Raw genomic sequence first — 21,915 nt, forward strand, 5'->3', positions numbered from 1 at the left:
CACTGCTGTCTCCCTGGAAGGTACTTTCTCCCTGGATGGGCCCACTGGCCTCTCAAGCTGCTCATCTAAATACTCTGCCTCCACCACTGGCTCCTTAGGATGCTCACTGGCATTCCTAGATTCCACCCAGGCCCTCAGCGCCTTTCGGTATTCCTCTTTCCTGGAGAGGCCTTTCACAGAGATTTTAAATTTCTTGCACAAAGCTTTGAGATTAGGCACAGTGCAAGCATCAATTCTCTCTTCTTCCAATTCAATGTCTATAGATGCTATGGATGTTGGCTTACTCGTGGTAGAAAAGACTGGCAGTTCTCAAGAATCAAAAATAGAAAAGAAGTTTCAAGGAAAAAACTCTCCCAAAATGTATGTGGTTGCGTTAGGGTCTGCACTCACTAGTAGTGTACACCAATCACTGTATGTGAGTCACAAATGCAAGTCCAAATCCCACCCCAGCCACCAATTTTAGATTTGGGGGGGTCTCTTTGACCAAATAGGGACCCTTGCATCTAGTCAGGGTAAGGGGCTGCACTCCTAAAATAACCCTTGCTCACCCCCTTGGTTGCTTGGCACGAGCAGGCAGGCTTATCTCAGAGGCAGTGTGTAAAGCATTTGTGAACACATACACAGTAATACAGTAACAACACTACAAATGGACACCACACAGGTTGTATTATAAACTTAAGTGTTTTTACATAGACTTATCACAAGACCAAACAACAACAATCCACAATATTGTACTCAAAAATAGACTTTAAAATGGTAGGAAATAGCTCAGTTCTCTTTAAATTGTAAATTTGACACTTTACTCTCAAAGTACCTTGCAAGCGTAACGCAAAGCAAACAAAAGGGTCGCAGGGAAGGTGATGCGTCAGTTCCTTACACTCAGGGGAGTGGATGCGTCAGTTCCTTACTGCTGCGCAGGAGAGTTGATGCTCGCTTCCTTTCTGTGTGGGGAGATGATTTGTTGGTTTCTTACTGCTCTCTGGTGCAAAGCGACAAGATGGCACCTCGATGCGATACTTCTCTTCGGTGCGATGCATCAAAATGGCGTCTTGGTTACAATGCGTCACCGTTGATGCGATGCGTGCACGCCCAATGGCCGTGCAGCGACTCGTTGATCTTATGAGCCGCAACAGGCCCTGCGACGCACTTCTCCAGTGGTGCGACAGCGACCTGTACGGCGGCGGCACGCTTCTCCGGTGATGCAACTCCCTTCGGTGATGCAATGGCGACAGCGGCAGTGGTGGCATGCTTCCTTGGCGATGCGACGGCAACTGCTGCGGCGGCGACATGCTTCTCGTAGTTGAGTTGCGCTTCCAGCTCCCAGCGACAAGCAGTCTCTCAGAAGGCCCAGCACAACAGCAGGCACTTCCCAGCAAGGGAATTCAGGGGGGAGCTGGTTGGTGAAGTCTTGGATCCCTGAGGTTTCAGGCAGGAGGCAAGCTCAAGTTCAAGCCCTTGGAGATCTTCTGCAAGTTGATGAAAATCACACTCAATCCTCCTCTCCTTTCTTTGGCAATGAAGCAACCACTGCAGGCCAACCCCAAACACACAGCACAGGGGTAGTCTTCTCCTTCAGCTTCCTGGCTCTTCTCCTCAGCAAAGGCTTGTCTTGATTCCGAGAAGTGATGTAAAGTTCTGGGGTCGGGGTCCCCCTTTTATACACAAAAATCCTTTGTCTCTGAAGGCAGAGACTTTCTGTACCTAGTCCAAGCCAGTTTTGGGTGCATCCTGCCAGTGTACACCTTCTTTCTTTGTCAGTGTGGGCCAGGGTCTTCAGACACACCACAGGAGGTGGAGCCAGCATTGTGGAAGGCAGGCACAGCCCTATTCAGTGCTAGGTGCTTCTCCTCCCAACACTCCTCATGCAGATAGGTCTATTCAGCCTTGTGCTGACTCGCCCTGTCTCCTGGAGCCACCCCAGCCTCTGTCACTCACAAACCAGACATGGAATAAACAACCTAGCAGAGGCAGGCTTAGATGGTTAGGCAAGAAAATACCTACTTACTTAAAGTATTTTTTTCAAACACAGAATGTTAAAACCAACTTCACTAAAAGATGTATTTTATCATTCCGAGTTCAGGCAAATTCATTTTTCTACCATGTTCCCTGGGTCAGTTATGATTATAAGGTGTTATAATCAAACTGCCCATTCTGGCCTATGGGGACAGGTCCCAGGATGCTTGTTTCCGGTCCAGGGAGGATCTGGCCTGGCAGTTCGGTCTGGACTGTTCCCATGAGGTACAGGGTCAAGACTGATTTGCATATGGCTGGGTCCAAACTGGGGTGGGGTAGTGGGCAAAAGAATGATGGATTTAACCCAGATCGTTTGACTAGGGGAGAATGTTTGCATTGTCAGCATTCCGTCCATCATTTGTTTACTGTAACACTTTTTGCCCTAAGTGGGATGGGTATGCCCAGACGTGGGTCCCTTGCTCTGTGTGCCACTGGATTCAAGCTAGCCTGGCTGAAGAAGGATGACACACCCTGAAACTGGTCCCAGGATGCTTGTTTCCGGTCCAGGGAGGATCTTGCCTGGCAGTTCGGTCTGGACTGTTCCCCTGAGGTACAGGGTCAAGACTGATTTGCATACGGCTGGGTCCAAACTGGGGTGGCGTAGTGGGCAAAAGAACTATGGATTTAATCCAGATCTTTTGACTGGGGGAGAATGTTTGCATTGTCAGCATTCCGTCCATCATTTGTTTGCTGTAACACTTTTCGCCCTATGGGGACAGGTAGCCTTGTATAGTGAAAAACGTAAATGGCTGTAATTCACTAACAGGACATGCCACACACATCAGGGCATGCACTACCTCTTACTTACAATGCACCCTGCCCGAGGGCCTACTTTAGGGGTAGCTGATATGCAGAAAAGGGAAGGTTTGGTGACTGGTAAGTGGGTGCACTTACCCAGTCGACATGGCAGTACCAGACTGCACACAGGCTCTTCAATGGCAGGTCTGAGACACACTTTACAAGCTGCTCTGGTGGGTGGCACAATCTGTGCTGCAAGCCCACCAGCAGCATTTGATTTACAAGCCCTGGGCACACACAGTGCACTGTACTAGGGTCTGACAAGTAAACCAAATAAGCCAATCATGGAGTCACTAATCCATACATCAGTTTAACATAGGGAGCACTTGCACTGTGGCACTGAATAGCAGTAGCACAGTGCCCAAAGCATCTAAAACCAGCAAAAACATAAGAGGCACCAGCAACAGCAAAAAATGGAAGTGAGACCCACGCCAATGGTGCCAGGTCTAACAATGTCCCAGTAAAATGCCAAAACTGTGTAGAAAATGTTGGTTTTCTGAAAAGAGTCAGCCTATTCTTGAAAGCTGAAAAGATGGTGATTACAGCACCACAAACCCTATTTGCAGGAAAAAACATGCAGGTGTTTTCTGCAGCATTTTTTCCCACCCAAAAATGTAGCTGTATTTTGCCTAATTTCTCTTTCCACTGCAGGGAATCCACGAACCCCTGGTAACTTTAGAATCCTCAGGATATTTGAAGAAAAGTACACAGACTTAGCGTGGATACCTTATGTGGACAAAAAGTTATGGCGGGGGGCTAAGCGTGAACTACTCCAATAGTAAAAAAAAAGGGCATGGCACAGAGGGGGGGAAACTCCTGGCAGCGAAAGGGATAGTACCTATTATCAGCATGAATTACAACAAAACAGTGTTTCTCATATAAATAGTACGCCATGCTGTACAGTACACAGCCATGGTGTCTTCAACGTACCTAAGTAAGTCAAGCAACCCATGGGATGGGCTGTCGTGTTGAGAGCTATAGTCTGCCCATACCGCTAAAGTAGCACTGAAATATACCCAAAATGCTATTACATCTGTAATCAGTTGTGCTCCAAACCAGGTTACTCAGCCTCAATTGTACAAGATCAAGAAAACATATTCACTGGTACAGTTGTCTGACCTGTCAGTTCCCGCATCTGCATAGAGAGATCCAAAAGCCGTCTCCTCAAAAACTGGGCAAGGGTCATTAAAAGTAAAATTGGCCCAAGCTAAGAACCGAGTCCCCGTAGTGGGGCACCTTATTTGAAGTGTGCCAACCCTCATTTAAAATATGGAAAAACATGTAAAAACCCACTAGGAAAAATAAGTCTGTCATGTAGACAAAGGCACTTCAACAGTTAAAAGTTACCTACATTCCATTCATTAATTGTCCAAAATGGGTGTCATGTTAGAAACTGTTAACCCCAATTCAAGGAAGGGGAGAAGACCATGCAAAACCCACTGAAAAGTACAAGAGTAAAGTATAAGCTGAAGCGTATTTTCAGTCTAAAAATTGCTTTGTCCCATGCAAAGAGATAGTCACATTTACAGCTGTAATGTAAGAGGACATTATTCTCCACGAAATCAAAAGGAGTAATATTCATATACAAGTTAAAGTGGTATCTATGATGTACAGGGGATCACACATAAAAATCACAAACATCTCTAAAAAAACTCAACTAACCATTCTAAGATGGGTAAGGATTCTTATCAGATGCAAGCTTTTGTGGTGTGTGAAAATGTTAGTCATTCAAATGCATACCACAACATTGTACAGCCTCATACTGATGGGGCCTTTGGTCTGTTAGTTGTTCTTTGAATAGTCTCAATATCCTGTCAAGCAGTTTCTTACTATGTGGATCATTCAAATAAGGGTGTGTAGGGAGTTGTGAACAGGTCATTCTCATACTCAGGCAGCTACGTATTTTGACTTTTCCAACACTCAGCTCCCCAGCTTGGAAAATCCTCTGACCATGATGACCAAAACTTTTAAAAGTAACTGGAAAGTAATTGTTCACTCTATGATCCTAATATAAACGATTTTGAGTCCTCAGCTTCTTTTTGTTCCACTTCTTCTTGACTGGTCGGGTTTTTTGTTGCATTACTCGTGGGTTCTGGGGATAAAGTTGTCGTTTTCCTTCATGTATATTCATAGCGGAACAAGGACAGTGCCTTTTGAATTGTTTTGTTATTTTATTTCTACTGTATAGTGTATACTTATTTTGTATTTACTCTTCTGTAAGTTGCTATACTGCTCTTTTCGTGAAATAAATAAAAGCAATATACATAATGGATGGATGCTTAATAGGTATGTTTGGCAATCGCAGTGGGATAGAATTGGGTAGGTTCCTTTCAGACTCACTAATAAAAGATATCCATGAAGCAGAGATGCAGTGAATGACATATTGAATTGCTGTTCGTTGTATTCAGTGATGATAAGAAATTAGAAGTTTTTCTCGCTTCTATGTCTCTGTAGCAATATTGTGCAGCATGTGATAAATGTGGATGTTAAGAAAGGTATTTCACCAAGGACACGCTTGACAACTCATTGTTCTTACCTCGACTTGTTCCCAGAATTTATGAAACCTTTAAAGAAAGCCTCTTTGTAATAGAACCCTTTACAATACTCACAAAGAAAATCGCATCTGCTCTCCCTAAACACAAATGCACGTCGAGTTTGCTCTGCTCACTAATCCAATATTCTAAAAGGGAGTATTTCTGTTCTCTTTTCTTTCGCAGGGTGTTACGCATGATAATGTGCTTACAAGGATCACTCAATTGGGAATCATCATCTCGCTGATATGCCTCTCAATGTGCATCTTCACCTTCTTCTTCTTCAGTGAGATCCAAAGCACCAGGACAACAATTCACAAGAACCTTTGCTGTAGCCTCTTTCTTGCAGAGCTGCTGTTTCTAACTGGAATTAATATTAGCAGCAATAAGGTTGGTTATGAATGCGGTTATGTGTATGGTGCAAACTTTGAAATGATCACCACAGTATTCCTTTGCTGCCAGGTGCGAGCCGTGCAAGTAGGAGAGGTGGGGTTGGGGGGGGTTCCGCCAGGCAACCACGAGGGAAAATTAAATAAACTATTAATTTTCCCTTGTCATCGTCTGTCGAAGTCCCCCCCACCGGCCTACCATTCTTACCTGCATGAGCCGCTGCTGTTTGCTGCTCCCTTGTCTTGTGATACAAGACTCTGGCTAACTCGCAATTTCAAAAGACCAACTTCCTCTGTTTGCTCCAAGGCATTTTGAACCACACATTGCTCACTTGTGTCATGTCAGAAGCCGCCATTTGCATCAGGGTGTGGCTCCATGAAAACAGGGGATTACATTTGCACTTGCGTCTGTGTCACATTACCAACATGAACGTTGGGGCCAGATTTACAACTTACTCATGCAGGGCAGCAGCTGCAAATGCTGCTCTGTGCAAAAATGAGAGGAGTAGAGCCCCATATTTAGAGAAATATGCCACTCTCCTCTCCTTACCCTACCGCCAGTGCTGAAATCAGCTGCCGTGTGCCATGGAGACACCTTTGCGCCATAGTGCAAGGGTGTCTCCATGAGTCAAGCCTAGGTTTTGTACTGGAAGGATAGCCTTCCGGAACAAAATATCATGCTTAGACTAACTTTATCCCTTTTCCCTCTTTGTATGTGTGCTGTAAAGTGCAGCAAATGTGCAAAGTTGGAAAAGGAAGGATAAATGAAAGCATTTCCCCTTCCTTGCACCACTTCAAAAGGACGCAGGTTTCTGATGATAAACCCTGTCTACTTCATTTAGTAAAAAGGGTTTAGTGTTAGTAACCTTGGGTGGTTGCATGGGAACGCCCATGAACCACCAATGGTAGGCTCGCTTGGTGCTAAGTAATGCATAGCAGCGCTATGCATTGCTTCAAGTTACTTTCATGTTATTTCCTGCGCTAAACAAGTTTAGTGTTGTAACTGTGCTCCGCCTAGGAAATGACTCGCAGTTTGTGTGCCCTATAAAGGTGCCTTTTGGGAGAGGACTCAGCACAGCAGGGACCACGCACATACTCATTCTTCCATCCCACAGGAGCGTGCTGTCACTTCATCTGCATATGGAGAGGATGGTCATTGCCCCCTCCAAATGCAGTTCAGTCCACCAGTGGTTGTTAAAGGACACTAAGCTCTCTCCAGGGCAGACCAAAATTGAGAGAGATAAAGCCTGCACTGAAAGAGGTGCATACGTTTTGTGATCAGGGGCATGGTGCAGGCCTGTTCAGGACATTCTCAATGGGGGTTCCTCACTGGTGCACACTGGTACCATATGTCCAAATAATAATAGGGTTCCTTGTCTTTCAAGTCTGCCGCATCCTTTGGTACTCACTGCTTGACGGTTTTACTCCATTGTGATTTGTGACACATTGACTTGGGTCAATTTTACATACTCTTTACAATACTGTTCTTACAGGGATAGGTTATGGGAGTCCTCTTGGTTGAGATAGTAGTCAAATGTTTATCTAAATCTATTTTGATCATCAAAATCTAACAGAAGGAGGAGTCATTCAACAACAGCTATGAGGAGATTCTTGGGGAGTGCCCTGCATCTTGTGAGGGTGCAGTGGAGTGAGGGCACTTTTTTGGAAGGGTGGGCTGTTATTATTTATTAAATATTGCATAGGTGCAATCAATCTAATCGTGCGTTATATTGTTTCAATAGCTATGGCACAATTACTGTGCAGATGTGGTGGTACTCTGGTACATAGCTTTTGTACTGGACCCCTCTTGGTACAAACACGTATGTTTCGAACAATGCATTCACCTTGCACTATGGTACACAGGTTTCTGCATTGGGGCTAGTGCGCCACTGCTGGGAGAAAGCACAACAGCACAAGATCTTAGTAGATATGGTCCTGTTGTGCTCTCTCCTGTTCATTTAACACAAAGAAGCAACTTTATTTGCTGCTCTGCATTGCGTGGCTTATATGTAAATGGTGGTCCTAGATAAGTAACCTGTCACAAATTGAATAAAGAAATGTCATTTATATGACATTCGTCCTCTGTTATTCATTGAATGCGAACTATGGAAGACTTTAAACTTGCACAATGAATAATAGATGCAAGAGCATAGAATATGACTCAAAAAAAGGCACCTGCAGGTTGAAGTTTTAAACCAACAGCAATAGCTTGGCTGCCTCCTCTTTCCATTTTTAAAATGTTTTCAATTGACTCTTAAATCCTGAGCCACATTCACATCTACAATAACCTCACAGGGTTGTTAAAGGCCACAAGCTGCGAATACCTTTGTTAGGTGGTGGATTGGAAACCACCGTTTCTCCCTCAGCAAACCGTGATCATTCCATCTTACAATGTTCAATTGTGCCGTTTCTAACGTGGTTCTTGCACAGAGAACAGAACACAATGTGAAATCTTCCGAGTCCCCGCATTTGAAAATTGCAAAACGCAGTTTAAAGGAAATGCTTTAATACGCGACCCTCTTTCATACTACCTTGGTAGCCTAATAGAGAACTCCTCACCTTTCCATTCCGGCTCTTTCCCTCTAAGAATGCTCCAATAGATTATCCGCATAACCCTAGAGGCATACAACGACGAGAGAGGTTTGGGAAGCTGTTTAAAGTCTCCAGAAAGCAGACTAAATTCAAGAGAAACTAAACTGTGGGGTGCATTGATAGTTAATACGTTGAAAGATACATTTAACTTAGGTTGTTTATATTTTGCATATTTTCTTCATATTTTAAAATAAACAATGCTCAATTGTGAAGGGCTTAAAAGCTGCACACCTGATTCTCAAAAACCCCTATAGGACTCCCTTAGGTCGCCTACAATGTTTCGAGTTCATTGCTAACTGTTTGGGAATTCAGATACAGAAACGCTGTCCTTTTCGCAATTCCACTTTTACCTGAAGAAATATGCAAGCAAATATTTGTTCATATCAAAATCTTGGTTTAACTTTTTCACTTATTTCACGAAGGAACCATATATGTTTTCTCTTGCACAAATCATTTCCCATTGTCCCAATGTTTCGGTACATCCCTGTCTATTCCCTGTTTATTCCTTAACCTGGAAACTGATTTTAGAAATGTATTTAATTACAGCTTTGCAAGGAGTAAATCTCCAACAACGTCCATGTGAAGTGGGGGAGGAGTGCACAATTTGTAAACGGAAATGCCCATTCTCTTTAAATGATTGCTGATCTACTACTTTACAGGTTTGGGGTATTGTCGTTTGTGAACAGCTACATGTATTAATTGAAACTCAGGTTTTGAGTTTGCACTGGTGAATAAGGCAATTTGCATTGCTGACTGAACATACAATTTCTCTTGTTTTGCTAATTGAATTCTATGAGTTCAACATACATCCAGAGCAACGTGGGAGCATACCGAATGAAAAGAAAATGTCTGCGGATTTTCGCATGGCAATCCCCAGAACATATTTAATTTCTAATTAACTTGCCTATATATAAAATGAACTATATTTAAATGCAAGCAGTTAGAGCCCACCCTACATGCACCGTGCAGTAATCATTGTTGGAAGCAGCAGTTTTAAAGCACTACAATAATATGTGCCTTTAATCAAGTCATCAAATAGAGGTCTCTCTTTTTAGGTTGTTATTATATGACAGTTCAAGCATTAGTTGACTAGGAAAAACAATATGTTCGTTAGCTCTGATTTTTGTGCGCATTTCTGCAGGTTAGGGGCAAGAGAGCAGTAATCTGCAATTTCCAAATCTTTGATAATGGTCAGAGGACATTTAAATTTACTTGCACTAATCTACTGTAACATTTGTTGGATATAAATCACATGCTGCATATAGATTTAGTTCCGGAGTACTGACACATGTATCCTCCTTGTATTGACTTCAGTGTCTGCTGGCTCCAGAGGTAGCATGAAACGAAGCATTAGATTGGATTTGAGAGTAATGACAGTAACTACCTACTAAAAGGAATACAGTAATCAATACACTATGTAATGACAAAGTTGGCATCCAGCAATAGTTCGATGGCTTTATAAATCAACTAAATCTGTGTTACTGTTCTTTTTCTTTATGGTTATGAAATTTGTTGGTGTCTTGCAACTGGGGTGTGTGTATGGGTGTGTGTGTTTTGTTGTAAAGGGAGATGTTCTTTTAAATTACGAATATATTTAGTTCCTTTCTGAAGTTCAGGGGAGTAGTGGCAATTTAGACGAAAATGCTGTTGCTGATCCTGGGCTCATAGGTGGAGGAGACCTCGATTTTTAAATGCTGTCAGCCTAGGAAACTCATTTCTTAGCCAGGTATGAAGAAGTGCTGTTTTTCTATGACAATATATAGGTAATGCAGTAGATCTTGAAGAGAGGGAGGGAGAAAGGGAATCATGTAGTTCCTTCAGTGTTGGGCTGATGTGGTTCAACTTCTCCAGAGAGATTTCTTTTTCGTCTTAAACAGCCTTAGCTGGTGGTGTGTGTGTATGGTTGTGTGCGTGTACTGACTCGGGTGGCGGTGCGGCTTTCATTTTTTGGAGTTTTATATAGCGTGAACTACACCACAGACATCGGGTATCACAGCACTTTACATGAGCACCAGTTACGTTACAGATGGACACAAAGGCTTGCATTGATCCCCCAGCATTTTCTTACCCAGATCCCCCGCAAACCTCAAATTTACTTACAAAGTCACATTTTTCTCACATTTCTGTGTGGGTATGCTGTAGGATCACCGTGCAGGCACCAATTTCCTACTGCTCCGCATTCCCCTAGGTCTCCTGAGATAAATGATACCTCACTTGTGTGGGTAACCAAAGTATTCAGCCTAAAATTGTATAAACAACTTGCCCTTTTAGACCCGCTTTGGGCCCACCTCAATTTCTACACGTTTTTGGCACTTCCATGTCATAAGCACTTGGCCCATCCACACAAGTAATGTATATTTTTTATCGGGAGACTGAGGAGAACGCTGAATGGTAGGAAATTTGTGCTGTGCGGTGATCCCACAACTCTCCCACAAAGATATTAGAGGAAAATGCTACCTTTGTCTAACCTTCCACTTTCATTGGTTTTGGTCACAAACAGTCTATTGTAATAAAGGGCAGGTAGGAATAAGTGTATGCGGCATTTGTCAGTGGTAAGGCAGGCAGCCCATAAAAGTCGGGAAGTGGTGGGCATAGCCCTGAGGTTACCATTTAAAGCTCATGAAGGGCTGAGTACAACCCCCCAGGATATTGTACACAGGAGAAACACTCTGCCCCACACCCAAGGACCTTTTGTCTGCATGTTTAGAAGGAATACACAACGAACTACAGGAGAGCAATTCACAGGCATGTGACCCTGGACACTGGTAAAAAGCCACATTCGATTTAGGAGAAAAATGCCCACTTGCTAAAAGCATCATTTTCAGAATAGTAACTTAAAATATGACATTACCATTAAAGAGGATTTTAAATTGCAATTCAAATGAGTGGAATAAGCATTTCTCTATCTGTTCCCAAATTGACATTATCACTTATAAACTGTAATAAGGTAACCAAGTGTTAGTCTATGGAAGATAGCCTTATCACAGTGAAAAATGTCTTTAGAAGTTTTCCACATTCAAGACATGGAAGACTCAAACACAAAAATGCTACTTTTTAAATACCATGCACCTTGCCCTATGAACCTTAGGGCCTACTTTAGGTGACTTATAAGTATTAAAAAGGGAGGTTTAAACCTGGCAAAAGGTTGCAGTGGCAGTTTAAAACTGCACCACAGGTTGCAGTGGCAGGCCCAAGACATGTTTTACAATGCTAATTTAGTGGGTGGTACAATGAGTGTTGCAGCCCACTAGTAGCCCTTAATTTACAGGCACTGGATACATATACTACCATTTACTTGGGACTTATTAGTAAATTTAATGTGGCAAATAGGTGTTAGCCAATGTTACCATATTTAAAGGTGCAAGCACAGGCACTTTACCACTAGGTAGAGGGGATACAATGGCAACTAAAACAAGTTCCGCAAAAACGTAGGGGTAAAAAGGCAAAAAGTCTGGGAGAATATCACACCACGGATGTCTGGTCTCAAAGACACCTTTTTGAGCCCACGCTGTAGTGACAGATTTAGGATCTCCTTTACACTGGATGACTGATTCTAGTGGTTTGAGGTTAGGATTTGGTGGTGCCCTCCCAAGCAGAGGATACTGGATGCCTATGCAGGAACTGAGCAGAAAGAGAGCAAGACACCACATTGGTAGCATGGTTAGCAGTTCAAGCAGAACCTAAATGGAGTACTTTTCCCAACACACCTTACCCAATGGTGTATTATAGAGCAAATGGGTGGTGAGCAGCAATCCCAGAGAATCCCTGCATAGGGAGGAGGGCTTAGCTACTCAGTAGGCCTGCCTGAGACAGTGGCTGGTAAGACTCCAAGACAGAGCAGGAAGATGAGGAAATGCCACATGGACCTGTCACATAAGAGTGGGTCAGACCGTAATAACAATAAAGGAACAAACAACCACACCTATTACATCACCCACCACCTGATGTCACATGACTTCATGGTGCCGTTGGTTAGAGAGTTATAAAGCCTCTGGTAATGAAAGACATCCTTCTCATCCCAAAACCCAATAGCTCAGAAAAGAAAAGGTTAACAATGGTAGGGTGATGAAAAAAGTGTGCGTGATCCCATAGTTCTCAACATGTTTCAAAAGATACTAGCCAAGTAGAAGGAACTACACTTGACTGACAATGATGCTCCCCCACTCCCGAAAGAGGTACAGAGTGCCCTAGCTGTCAAAAGTGTCACCCAAACTACATGCAGGTATTTCTCTGTGAAATTAAGGGTGAACTACATGAAGCAAACCATCCTAGATTAATGTATACAGGATTTCAAAGGAGCCATCAATGACCTGGAGAATTTTAAGACCTGACAGCCTCAGGGTGGTCTTCCCCTAACTTGTTGGCTGCCTCCCCTCCATTTTCTGACCTCGCTCTTGCTGACTGTAGGACTCTGTGCACTTTATAACTGCTGACCAGCCTTAAAGTGCTGTTGCTCACTCCCTTAAACATGGTAATATTGGCTTAACCCCAATTGGCATATGTAATTTACTTATAAGTCTCTAATAAAGTGCACCAACTGTGCCATGGACTGTAAATTAAATGCTACTAGTGGGCCTGCAGCTCTCATTGTGCTACCCACTTATTTAGCACTTTAACCATGGCTCAGGCCTTCAATTGCAGAGCCTGTATTTGGGGTTTTACACTGCCACTTCAACCTGGGAAGTTAAACCTCTTGTCAGACCTAAACCATCCCCCCTTTTTATACATATAAAATAAGTTAGGCCCTGTCAAGCCCACAGGGCAGGGTGTAATGTATTTAAAAGGTAGGAAATGTACTTTTAAGTTTTACTTGTCTTGGTAGTGAAAACCTCCAAAATGCGTTTTTCACTACTGCAACACTTATTTCTCCCATAGGATAACTTTGGGATTACCTTACTAGATCTGTTAGGTATAATTCCCAATTGTAAAGATATAGACTTTTCAAGATTGATGTCTCTGGACTCTAAATTTAAAATCACAATTTATGGTGAAGTTAGATTTTGAATTGCAGTTTTGAAAATGCCACTTTTAGAAAGTTAAATCAAATTGGTCGAAAGTGGTAGATTCCTCTTCCGGATTGGTGGCGCGCACAGGTATACTGAGACCTATATAGGTCTACTTCGTATCAACAACTTTCAAAAAATTCTTTCAAGGCCGTACTCTTGATTTATCATCCTTGTTTATTCACAACCATTTTTGTTGTATCTCCATTTCAAAATTCCTTAAATCATCTGAATTTACTGTCATATTACAATTTTACGATCACCCAATGCATTTCGGGTCGATAAGTAGACCCTTCCTCAGGGGTCTGTAATCGGAAAGAAAAAAGGAAATTTACAGGGCTGTTCAGCCTATTTAACTCTTATGTGAAGTACAAGTACAATGCTCTAATTGCTTAATGAACAATTTCTAGATAATACCTCGCTACTCTTTAAAGGTAATGCATCTCTAGATTTGAAGTTGGAAAAGAGACCGATATAAACTGAACTGAAAAGAATTAATTACTCAGGTGGAAATAAAAGTAACTTTTCCAAAAAAGAGTGGAACACCTTGAGATCACTCAAAGAAATGACAAACATCACTATACAAAAAGCTGATAAGGGAGGAGCCCTAGTAGTCATGAATACGGAATTTTACACAGAGAGTGTTAAATCACATTTACAAGATGCCAATACATATCGCAAACTTGAGCAAGATCCAACTGATGCCTTTGTAAGCACATTAAAAATAGTTGTGGATAAAGCATTAGAAATGAAATGGATAACAACAAAAACATACCAATTTCTAAATGTCAAATATCCCAGGAGACCTCAGTTTTATATGCTCCCAAAAATACATAAACATGCCACCTTACCACCGTTTAGACCTATAGTGTCCGCTTGTGGATCAATTTCAGAACCTTTAGGACAATATTTGGATTGGTTTCTGCAACCGCTGGTACAAAAATGGAATACTTACATTAAGGACACAACCGCATTTTTAAATCTATTGAACACGGTTGAAATACCAATGAATGAAGAATTATGGCTATGTTCAATTGATGTAACAGCTTTGTATACCTCTATCCCGCACAATGAAGGGTTAGAAGCCATGGAATGGATCTTATTGGAAAACGAAGTCACAGGAACAGAGAAGTCTTTTCTGTTAGAACGACTTCATTTTGCATTATTTCATAGTTACCTAGAATGGAATAATGAATTTTACGAACAATGTAGTGGAACATCGATGGGTTTTGCGGGGGCACCTTCCTACGCGAATACCTTTATGGCAAAATTTGAAAATGATCATATATTGAACAATTCACAATGGACAAGTGGTATCATGGTATTCAAAAGATACATTGATGATATTTTTATATTATGGAAGGGAACTGGAGAACATCTTATGAGAAACATCCAAATACTGAATCAAGTGCACGACATAATTAAATTTACCCATGAAATGGATAGAAACGAATTGGCTTTTTTGGATGTAAGAATAACCATAAAAGATGGTCAAATCAACACTAAGGTTCACAATAAAGTTACCGATAGAAACAGCGGCCTCCATTTTGACAGCTTTCATCACCACTCATTGAAGACACATTTACCGTTGTCTCAATTCATCCGTTACAAAAGGATCACATCAGACCCCAATGATTTGTCCTCCATAATTGATACGCAGATCCAAAAATACATGAAACGAGGATATCCCCAAAAAATTCTTCAAGATTCCAAAATGAAAGTCTTATCCATGAATAGAGGATCTCTTCTCAACAAACAAGTAAGAACAGACAAAAATCTTACAGTATGTGTATTGAAACATTCAGTGCAAACCAGTCAAATCACAACTATCATGAAAAAACATTGGTCTCTTATCACAGAAGAACCAGACCTTCGACCATTGGTAGCAAACCAAATCACATTTGCATATAAAAGGTCAAGAAATTTAAAAGAACTAATGAAGAGCTCTCACATGGCAAACAAACAAATCATACACAAAGGAATGAGGAAATGTGAAAATTGCATGCACTGCAATAATGTGATGACTGGCCAAGATTTTACTCATCCAACGACTGGGAAAAGAATCAGTTTATTGCACTCAAGTACGTGTGACACTAAAGGAGTAATTTATGGAATTAAATGTCCCTGTGGGAAGTTATACATAGGACAAACGGAACGTAAGATAAAAATAAGAATAACAGAACACAAAAGCAACATTAGAAATAAGAACTTAAAATCAGCATTGTCCAGACATTGGACAGAAGTAGGTCATAACATTGCACAACTGAGATTCACGATAATGGAAGTAATAAAACCACATCCCACTATGGATGCCCATAAACAAAGACTGAGAGCAGAATATTTTTGGATCAGAAAAATGGACAGCATGCAACCGAAAGGAATTAATGATAGAATTGAATTATCATGCTTTCTTTGAACATTTGTTGAGGAGACAATATTGTATTCCTGCTTGAATCCCTATCACCATCCCAATTCAAGATGGCTGAACTCATGAACTTGTGTTTTTCAGATGAGATTTCGTTTGGAACATACATTGTTGATTTGCTTTTCACATTGTTTGCATTGTTTATGAAAGATGGATAAGCCTTTTTGACATTTTTTCATGTTTCACTTTTTAATATCCTAAATGTGAGTTTGTACTTACGCATTGTTTTAAACATATGCCAGTAGTTAATTGTTTAAACAATTAGTAACATCGGAGTAACACACGATCTACCGGTTCTATAGCTATATTCACGCGTTTGAACCAATCAGAGTTTAATTAAGAGATAGAATTCAAGTTTACACGTATATACTTGATTTTCATTGGTTAATAGACACGTGGTATCTCCACACACGCAAGAGTTTTAGACGGGTCTCGAGCGTAATAACACGTCATCTTGACGGGAACCAATCAACACAGGTTTTCAATAGCACCAAGACGTGAAATTCTTATAAGGCAATTGTATTGGAAGATTTAAACCTATCAGGATTCACATAAATACCATAGATACGTGAATGTTCACTAACTCGATTTCTATTGGAAGACGAATACGCGGCAATTTTACACCAGGAAGTAAGTACATGACACACTCACGCAAACCGAGAACAACCAGGTTACCGATTTTTTTAACTTATGTAGTCAGCATTATGTTAAGGATTTATTTGAATGTGAAATTAGTTACCGTTTTGATTAACTAAAGAAAGTTACTGGTATTTACATTTATATTGACTATGTTTTTTATATCGGTCTCTTTTCCAACTTCAAATCTAGAGATGCATTACCTTTAAAGAGTAGCGAGGTATTATCTAGAAATTGTTCATTAAGCAATTAGAGCATTGTACTTGTACTTCACATAAGAGTTAAATAGGCTGAACAGCCCTGTAAATTTCCTTTTTTCTTTCCGATTACAGACCCCTGAGGAAGGGTCTACTTATCGACCCGAAATGCATTGGGTGATCGTAAAATTGTAAAATGACAGTAAATTCAGATGATTTAATGAATTTTGCAATGGAGATACAACAAAAATGGTTGTGAATAAACAAGGATGATAAATCAAGAGTACGGCCTTGAAAGAATTTTTTGAAAGTTGTTGATACGAAGTAGACCTATATAGGTCTCAGTATACCTGTGCGCGCCACCAATCCGGAAGAGGAATCTACCACTTTCGACCAATTTGATTTAATTTAAGACAGTGTTTCTTGACAAAACACTGGGAGGAAGCAGCACAAAATAACAAGAGTAAACTAGAGAACACATTCACAATGAGTGCCTGATGGACCATTGAATTAGAATTTCTTCACTTTTAGAAAGTTGGCATTTACTTACTTTAGCTATTTTGGCCCTGCTGCCTGTCTCTGTTCAGTCTGGGCTTGGTGATAGCTGGGCGTTGTGTATTTCCTATAGACAGCCTCAAACTAAGGGAGCTTAGGTGTGTTTTGATGGGCCATCCTGGGAGATGGAGGGAGGAGCTGAGCTTCGCCTCACACTTACACTTACACGTAAATAGGATGTATCATTTCCAAACACTAAGGGATGCATACCCGCTCCGTAGTGTACTTCAAAGCTTTCTTTGAAGTCTCCCCCACATCAAAGGCACAACTGGGTATTATAAGTACTGGACCTCTGACACCATGACTTTTGTACACTTCTGGCCTGAGTTCCTTGTAGGTGGATGCCCTAGTGCCCACCCTGAGCACACAACAAACAGTAAACTGGGGGGCTATGGATGGAGCCCCAGGGCCCCCCACAGCCCCAGAAAGCTTCCTACATGCATTTGACTGATCAGATTGTTGTATAGTGGAGTTGTACATGATAGAATATAGTGTGGTAACATCTTGTAGAGTAGAGTTGTATAGAGTGGATTAGAATGGTGTACATTGGGGAGGTGTAGAGTGGAGTGTTGTACAGTGCCATAGAGTGTGGTAAAGTGTTGTGCAGTGGAGCAGAGTGTAGTGAAGTCCAGTGGAGTGGCATATTGTAGAGTCCAGTGGTGTAGATTTGTGTAGAGTGGACTGGCGTACTATACAATGGAGTAAAGTGTGGTAGAGTGGAGTGGTGTGTAGTACAGTGGCGTAGACTGGTGTGTTGTGAAGTGGTGGATAGTATCATACAGTGGAATATAGTAGTGTCACAGAGGAGTGGATTAAAGTGTTGTCAGTGGAGTGGAAGGACGTAGAGTGGAGCGCAATACAGTATGGTAGAGTGGAGTGGGATAGACTGTCATACAGTTGAGTGACATAGAGTTGCATAACGTGGAGTGGCATAGAGTGTCGTAATGTGGTACAGTGGAGTAGTGTCTCATACAATAGAATATATTAAATGGGGTGGAGTGGCATAGAGGGAGATGTAAAGAGTTGCAAAGAGTGGAGTAGAGTAGAGTGTTGTAAAGTGTGTTAGAGTAGAATAGAGTGCTGAAAGGTGTATTTTGTTGTTCAGAGCGGTTCTACACAGTGGGGTAGAGTGTGGTACTGGGAGGAGTGAAACTGTTGTTGAGTGGAGTATAGAGTTATTGAGGCTCTAATAGTGGAGTGGCATGGAGTGGAGTTGGGTTGAGTGGAGGGGCATAAAGGAGTAGCATACAGTGGAGTGGGTAGAGTGGACTAGCATAATCTGGAGCTGTATACAATGGAGTGCCATAGAGTAGAAATAGCATAGAGTGGAGTGGGGTACAACAACGCGTTTCAGATGGAAACGGCCTTAGTCTTGATTATTTGGCTAATAAATGACCCATCTGGAATTGGTGTGCCGCCTCATTCCTCAAAGTGTGGAGTGATCCGTTGATATTTTGTGGCTTGCTACAACCACTGCTGGCACCAACACGTAATGGCAGGCGTACAGCGGTTATGAGCAGACTTATATATATTATATATTTATAGATATTTATGTATATTTATATTCACTGAACAAAACAAAGGTTACAAAGACGTTATAGTTAGGCTCAGATTTCACTCATAGAAAATTAGAAATTCAGCAGTTATAATTACCTGAGCTAACTATAACTCATGCCCCCCAATGCACTGCTTATGACCTTGTTGCTCGTGTATGAATTTACTTTGAAAAACTGAAAAGACATGAGGCTTTTGGCAAGATGTGAGAGTGAGTGTATGGATGTAAGAGTGTGCATGAGAGTGACTGCATGGTTGTAAGTGTGGGTATTAGAGTGTCTATATGGGTATGTGAGTAGGTTTGAGAGTGTGTGTATAGGCATACGTGTGGGTGTGAGAGTGTCTTTATGTGTATGTGAGTTGGTTTTAAAGGTCTGTGTGGGTGTAAGTGTGGGGAGAAAGTGTCTGTATGGGTATGTTAGTGGGTGTGAAAAGTCTGTATGGGTATAAATGTGGGTGTGAGAGTGTCTGTATTAGTATATGAATGGGTGAGACAGTGTGTGTATGGTTGTAATTGTGAATGTGAGAGTGAGAGTGTCTCTATAGGTGTAAGACTGAGTGTAAAAGTATGTATCTTTAACAGTCCCACTAGATCTGCAAATCCCTTGTGGACTTGAACAGGGGGTCGTGCAGAGCCCCACAAGGGTTCCACGGATCACACAAGTCGCAAAAGAAGGTTTTTAGGGAATTCTAGCCCCAGTACACATGTTTGGCCCTCTTTGTAAACACACACAAGGGGTCAGGAAGGCTCTCACTTAACCCATCATTTAATATACAAACAACTTTTCAGTCCCATGGACCATTCTTCGCCACATAAAAGGGTGGCTGCAACTTTTCTCTCAGGTTGCTGCCAGTCAATCAGGGCCTTGCATCAGGGCCTTGCTGCGGCGCATGGAACCGCGGAACCACTGCGGATGGATCTGCTGAGGATCCCCACCTCTAGATATACAATTTTGATTTCAGGTAATATCTCTAAAAATACTGAACAGATTTATGGCAAACACAAAAAGTGTGTTTTCTAGACCAAAGCTAACTTCTGCCAAATTTTGTGTAATTCCATCCAGCAGTTTGGGCTGTAGTCTTGTTCAAAATCCCTATAGGAATTAACATAAAAGATGTGTTTTGGGACCCCCCTTTTTCTTGTTCTTCCTTGATAGATCACTCTGAATCTTTCAAGACTGCAGTTGAGTTGAGCGTCGTATTACCTTAAAAGGTTTGTGAAGATTTGTCTAAGGGTTTCAAAGATATTGGTAAAACAGAAAACACTCTACCTATAGAAACTAGGTTCTAAATATAACTACCTACTGGCAAACTCCCAAACTCCCAAACTTCCCCAAACTTCTGGATCTTAGACCAGAAGGTCTCCTTGAGAGTTCAAAGTGCCCAAAATACATTTCCAAGGATCTGGAATCTCCTAGATGCTCCTTGGAATGTCTGGACTATAATTTCCACAATGCACCTGGCCAAATCCTTAAATATCCACTGGGCCCACACCAGGGTTAGGACCATTAGACAAAATGATGCAGGTGGGCTCTGTTAACCTGTAGCGTGCAGGGAGTTCACTCCTTAATCATTCTTGAAGCAAGGCAAAGTACTTAGGTCTGTAGTACCAGATTGTGCAGCAGCTGCAGTCCTTCAGAGTTCATTCCTTTGAGTGGTGACCAAGATTCCAGCAGGGCAGTCCTTCTGATTGTAGTTTCAGGCAGCAGATCTGAGGAACTATGCATCTCTCTCAGATTCATTCACAGTTTCTGGGCGTCAAGCAGGGGGGCACCCCTGACCAATGGGATGCAGGATGCCACCGAGGTATATGTCCACTTCCTCTAAAGTGTGGCATATACTTGTCTCAGAAAGCACTGTTCTCTCAAAATACAACATGGAGAAAGTCTCTCCTTTGGGCTTAGATCTGGCTAAGCCTCTCCACTGGTGTGGCTCAGTTTCAGCCGGTGTGGCTGGGGGTGCAGGATTTGGGAGTCATCCTGTGCTGGTCCCAAACTGTCATTCTGGCTTTGAAGACCAGTTTGGCTCCCCCACCCTGTTCCTGCCTTTTGGCTTCAGCAGCTAAAGTTCTCAACCCACAGGAAATACACTGCCTACTCTGACAGTACACTTCACACCTCATCAAGTAGCTCTGGCTCAGCCTTTGAAAAGGTGGACAATCAGGAGAGGACAGCTGGAAAGCTGGAGTTTGGCTCATAGAAAAGAACGTTTAATAACTTGTTTTCTGTTGTAGTTATTATACATCTAACAGGTGCAAGTTGTTAGATTTATCTCAACTATTAATTAGATACCTTGAAAGAAATTTTTAGATGGCTCCTGTCAATATGTATACTTAAATAAAACATCTCAATGTTAGTCTATCGAACTATTCACTACAATCGGGGACAACGGAATTGGCAGTCATTTTCCCTCACCAGGGCTTACAAAGCAAATGTTATAAATATTTTATAGTTACAAGGCACCACACCACTTAAACACCTAGGAGAGACCTTAGGGGCCCCTTATATGTACAATAGGGTAGTGTGAGACTTTGGAAGTACCTATAAATCTAAAGTAGAATTTAAATATACATTTAAGTTAAAGGTAGCCTGGAAGGCAGTGCTGCGTTTCAAATTGCAACAGCACAACAGTACTGCACACTTAAGTGCATTAGGTGTACTGGGCCTCTAAACCTACATGTCGTATTATATACTAGCGGCTTACACTTAGGCTGTCAGTATCAATTATAATTACACCTAATGTGTATATCTTTATATTCTGAGCAATTTCCCCAGGCCTGGTAAGCAGATCCCAGAGTGCAGTCAGAGTCTGTTACCAAGCAAAAAATGGGACTGATCAGGGCAAAAAGGAGGCCTTTCTCACAGGGTGATATGATCCAGTCTATATAATTTGCAGGACCCTGATGTGAGATGCTTGTACATTGAAGAAAATGCATATCTGTGGATGAAACTGCCAATTAATGGTGGTGAACCGACAGGCTCACCTAATTTGTCAAAGGTTATGTGCTATGAAAATGTGGTATCCTGTGGTACAGAACGAGCAACAAATCCAAACCAAAATTATCCTACTACTGATCTTTGAAACAAATACCACCCAAACAGAATCCATTATCTTGCTACTATAACTTTGGGTATTGAATCTGGTGGTTAAGGTACTGGAAGGTCTAGAGTGAGATAACTACAGAAAACCTTCTTTCCAAGGGTGGGACTTCACAGAACTGAA

At 41.7% G+C, this 21,915-nt stretch overlaps 1 protein-coding gene across 1 annotated transcript in view; it reads left to right on the forward strand.

Moving 5' to 3' along the window:
* Positions 1–21,915, forward strand: part of ADGRL4 (adhesion G protein-coupled receptor L4) — a 560,895-nt gene that overhangs the window by 402,092 nt on the left and 136,888 nt on the right. Inside the window, exon 11 of the mRNA XM_085601960.1 lies at positions 5,529–5,732. Coding sequence (XP_085458086.1) covers positions 5,529–5,732 — 204 coding nt within the window. The remainder of the gene's footprint in view (positions 1–5,528; positions 5,733–21,915) is intronic.

The sequence above is a fragment of the Triturus cristatus genome, chromosome 4_2 (genome assembly GCF_964204655.1).
Source record: "Triturus cristatus chromosome 4_2, aTriCri1.1, whole genome shotgun sequence".
Lineage (NCBI taxonomy): Eukaryota > Metazoa > Chordata > Amphibia > Caudata > Salamandridae > Triturus > Triturus cristatus.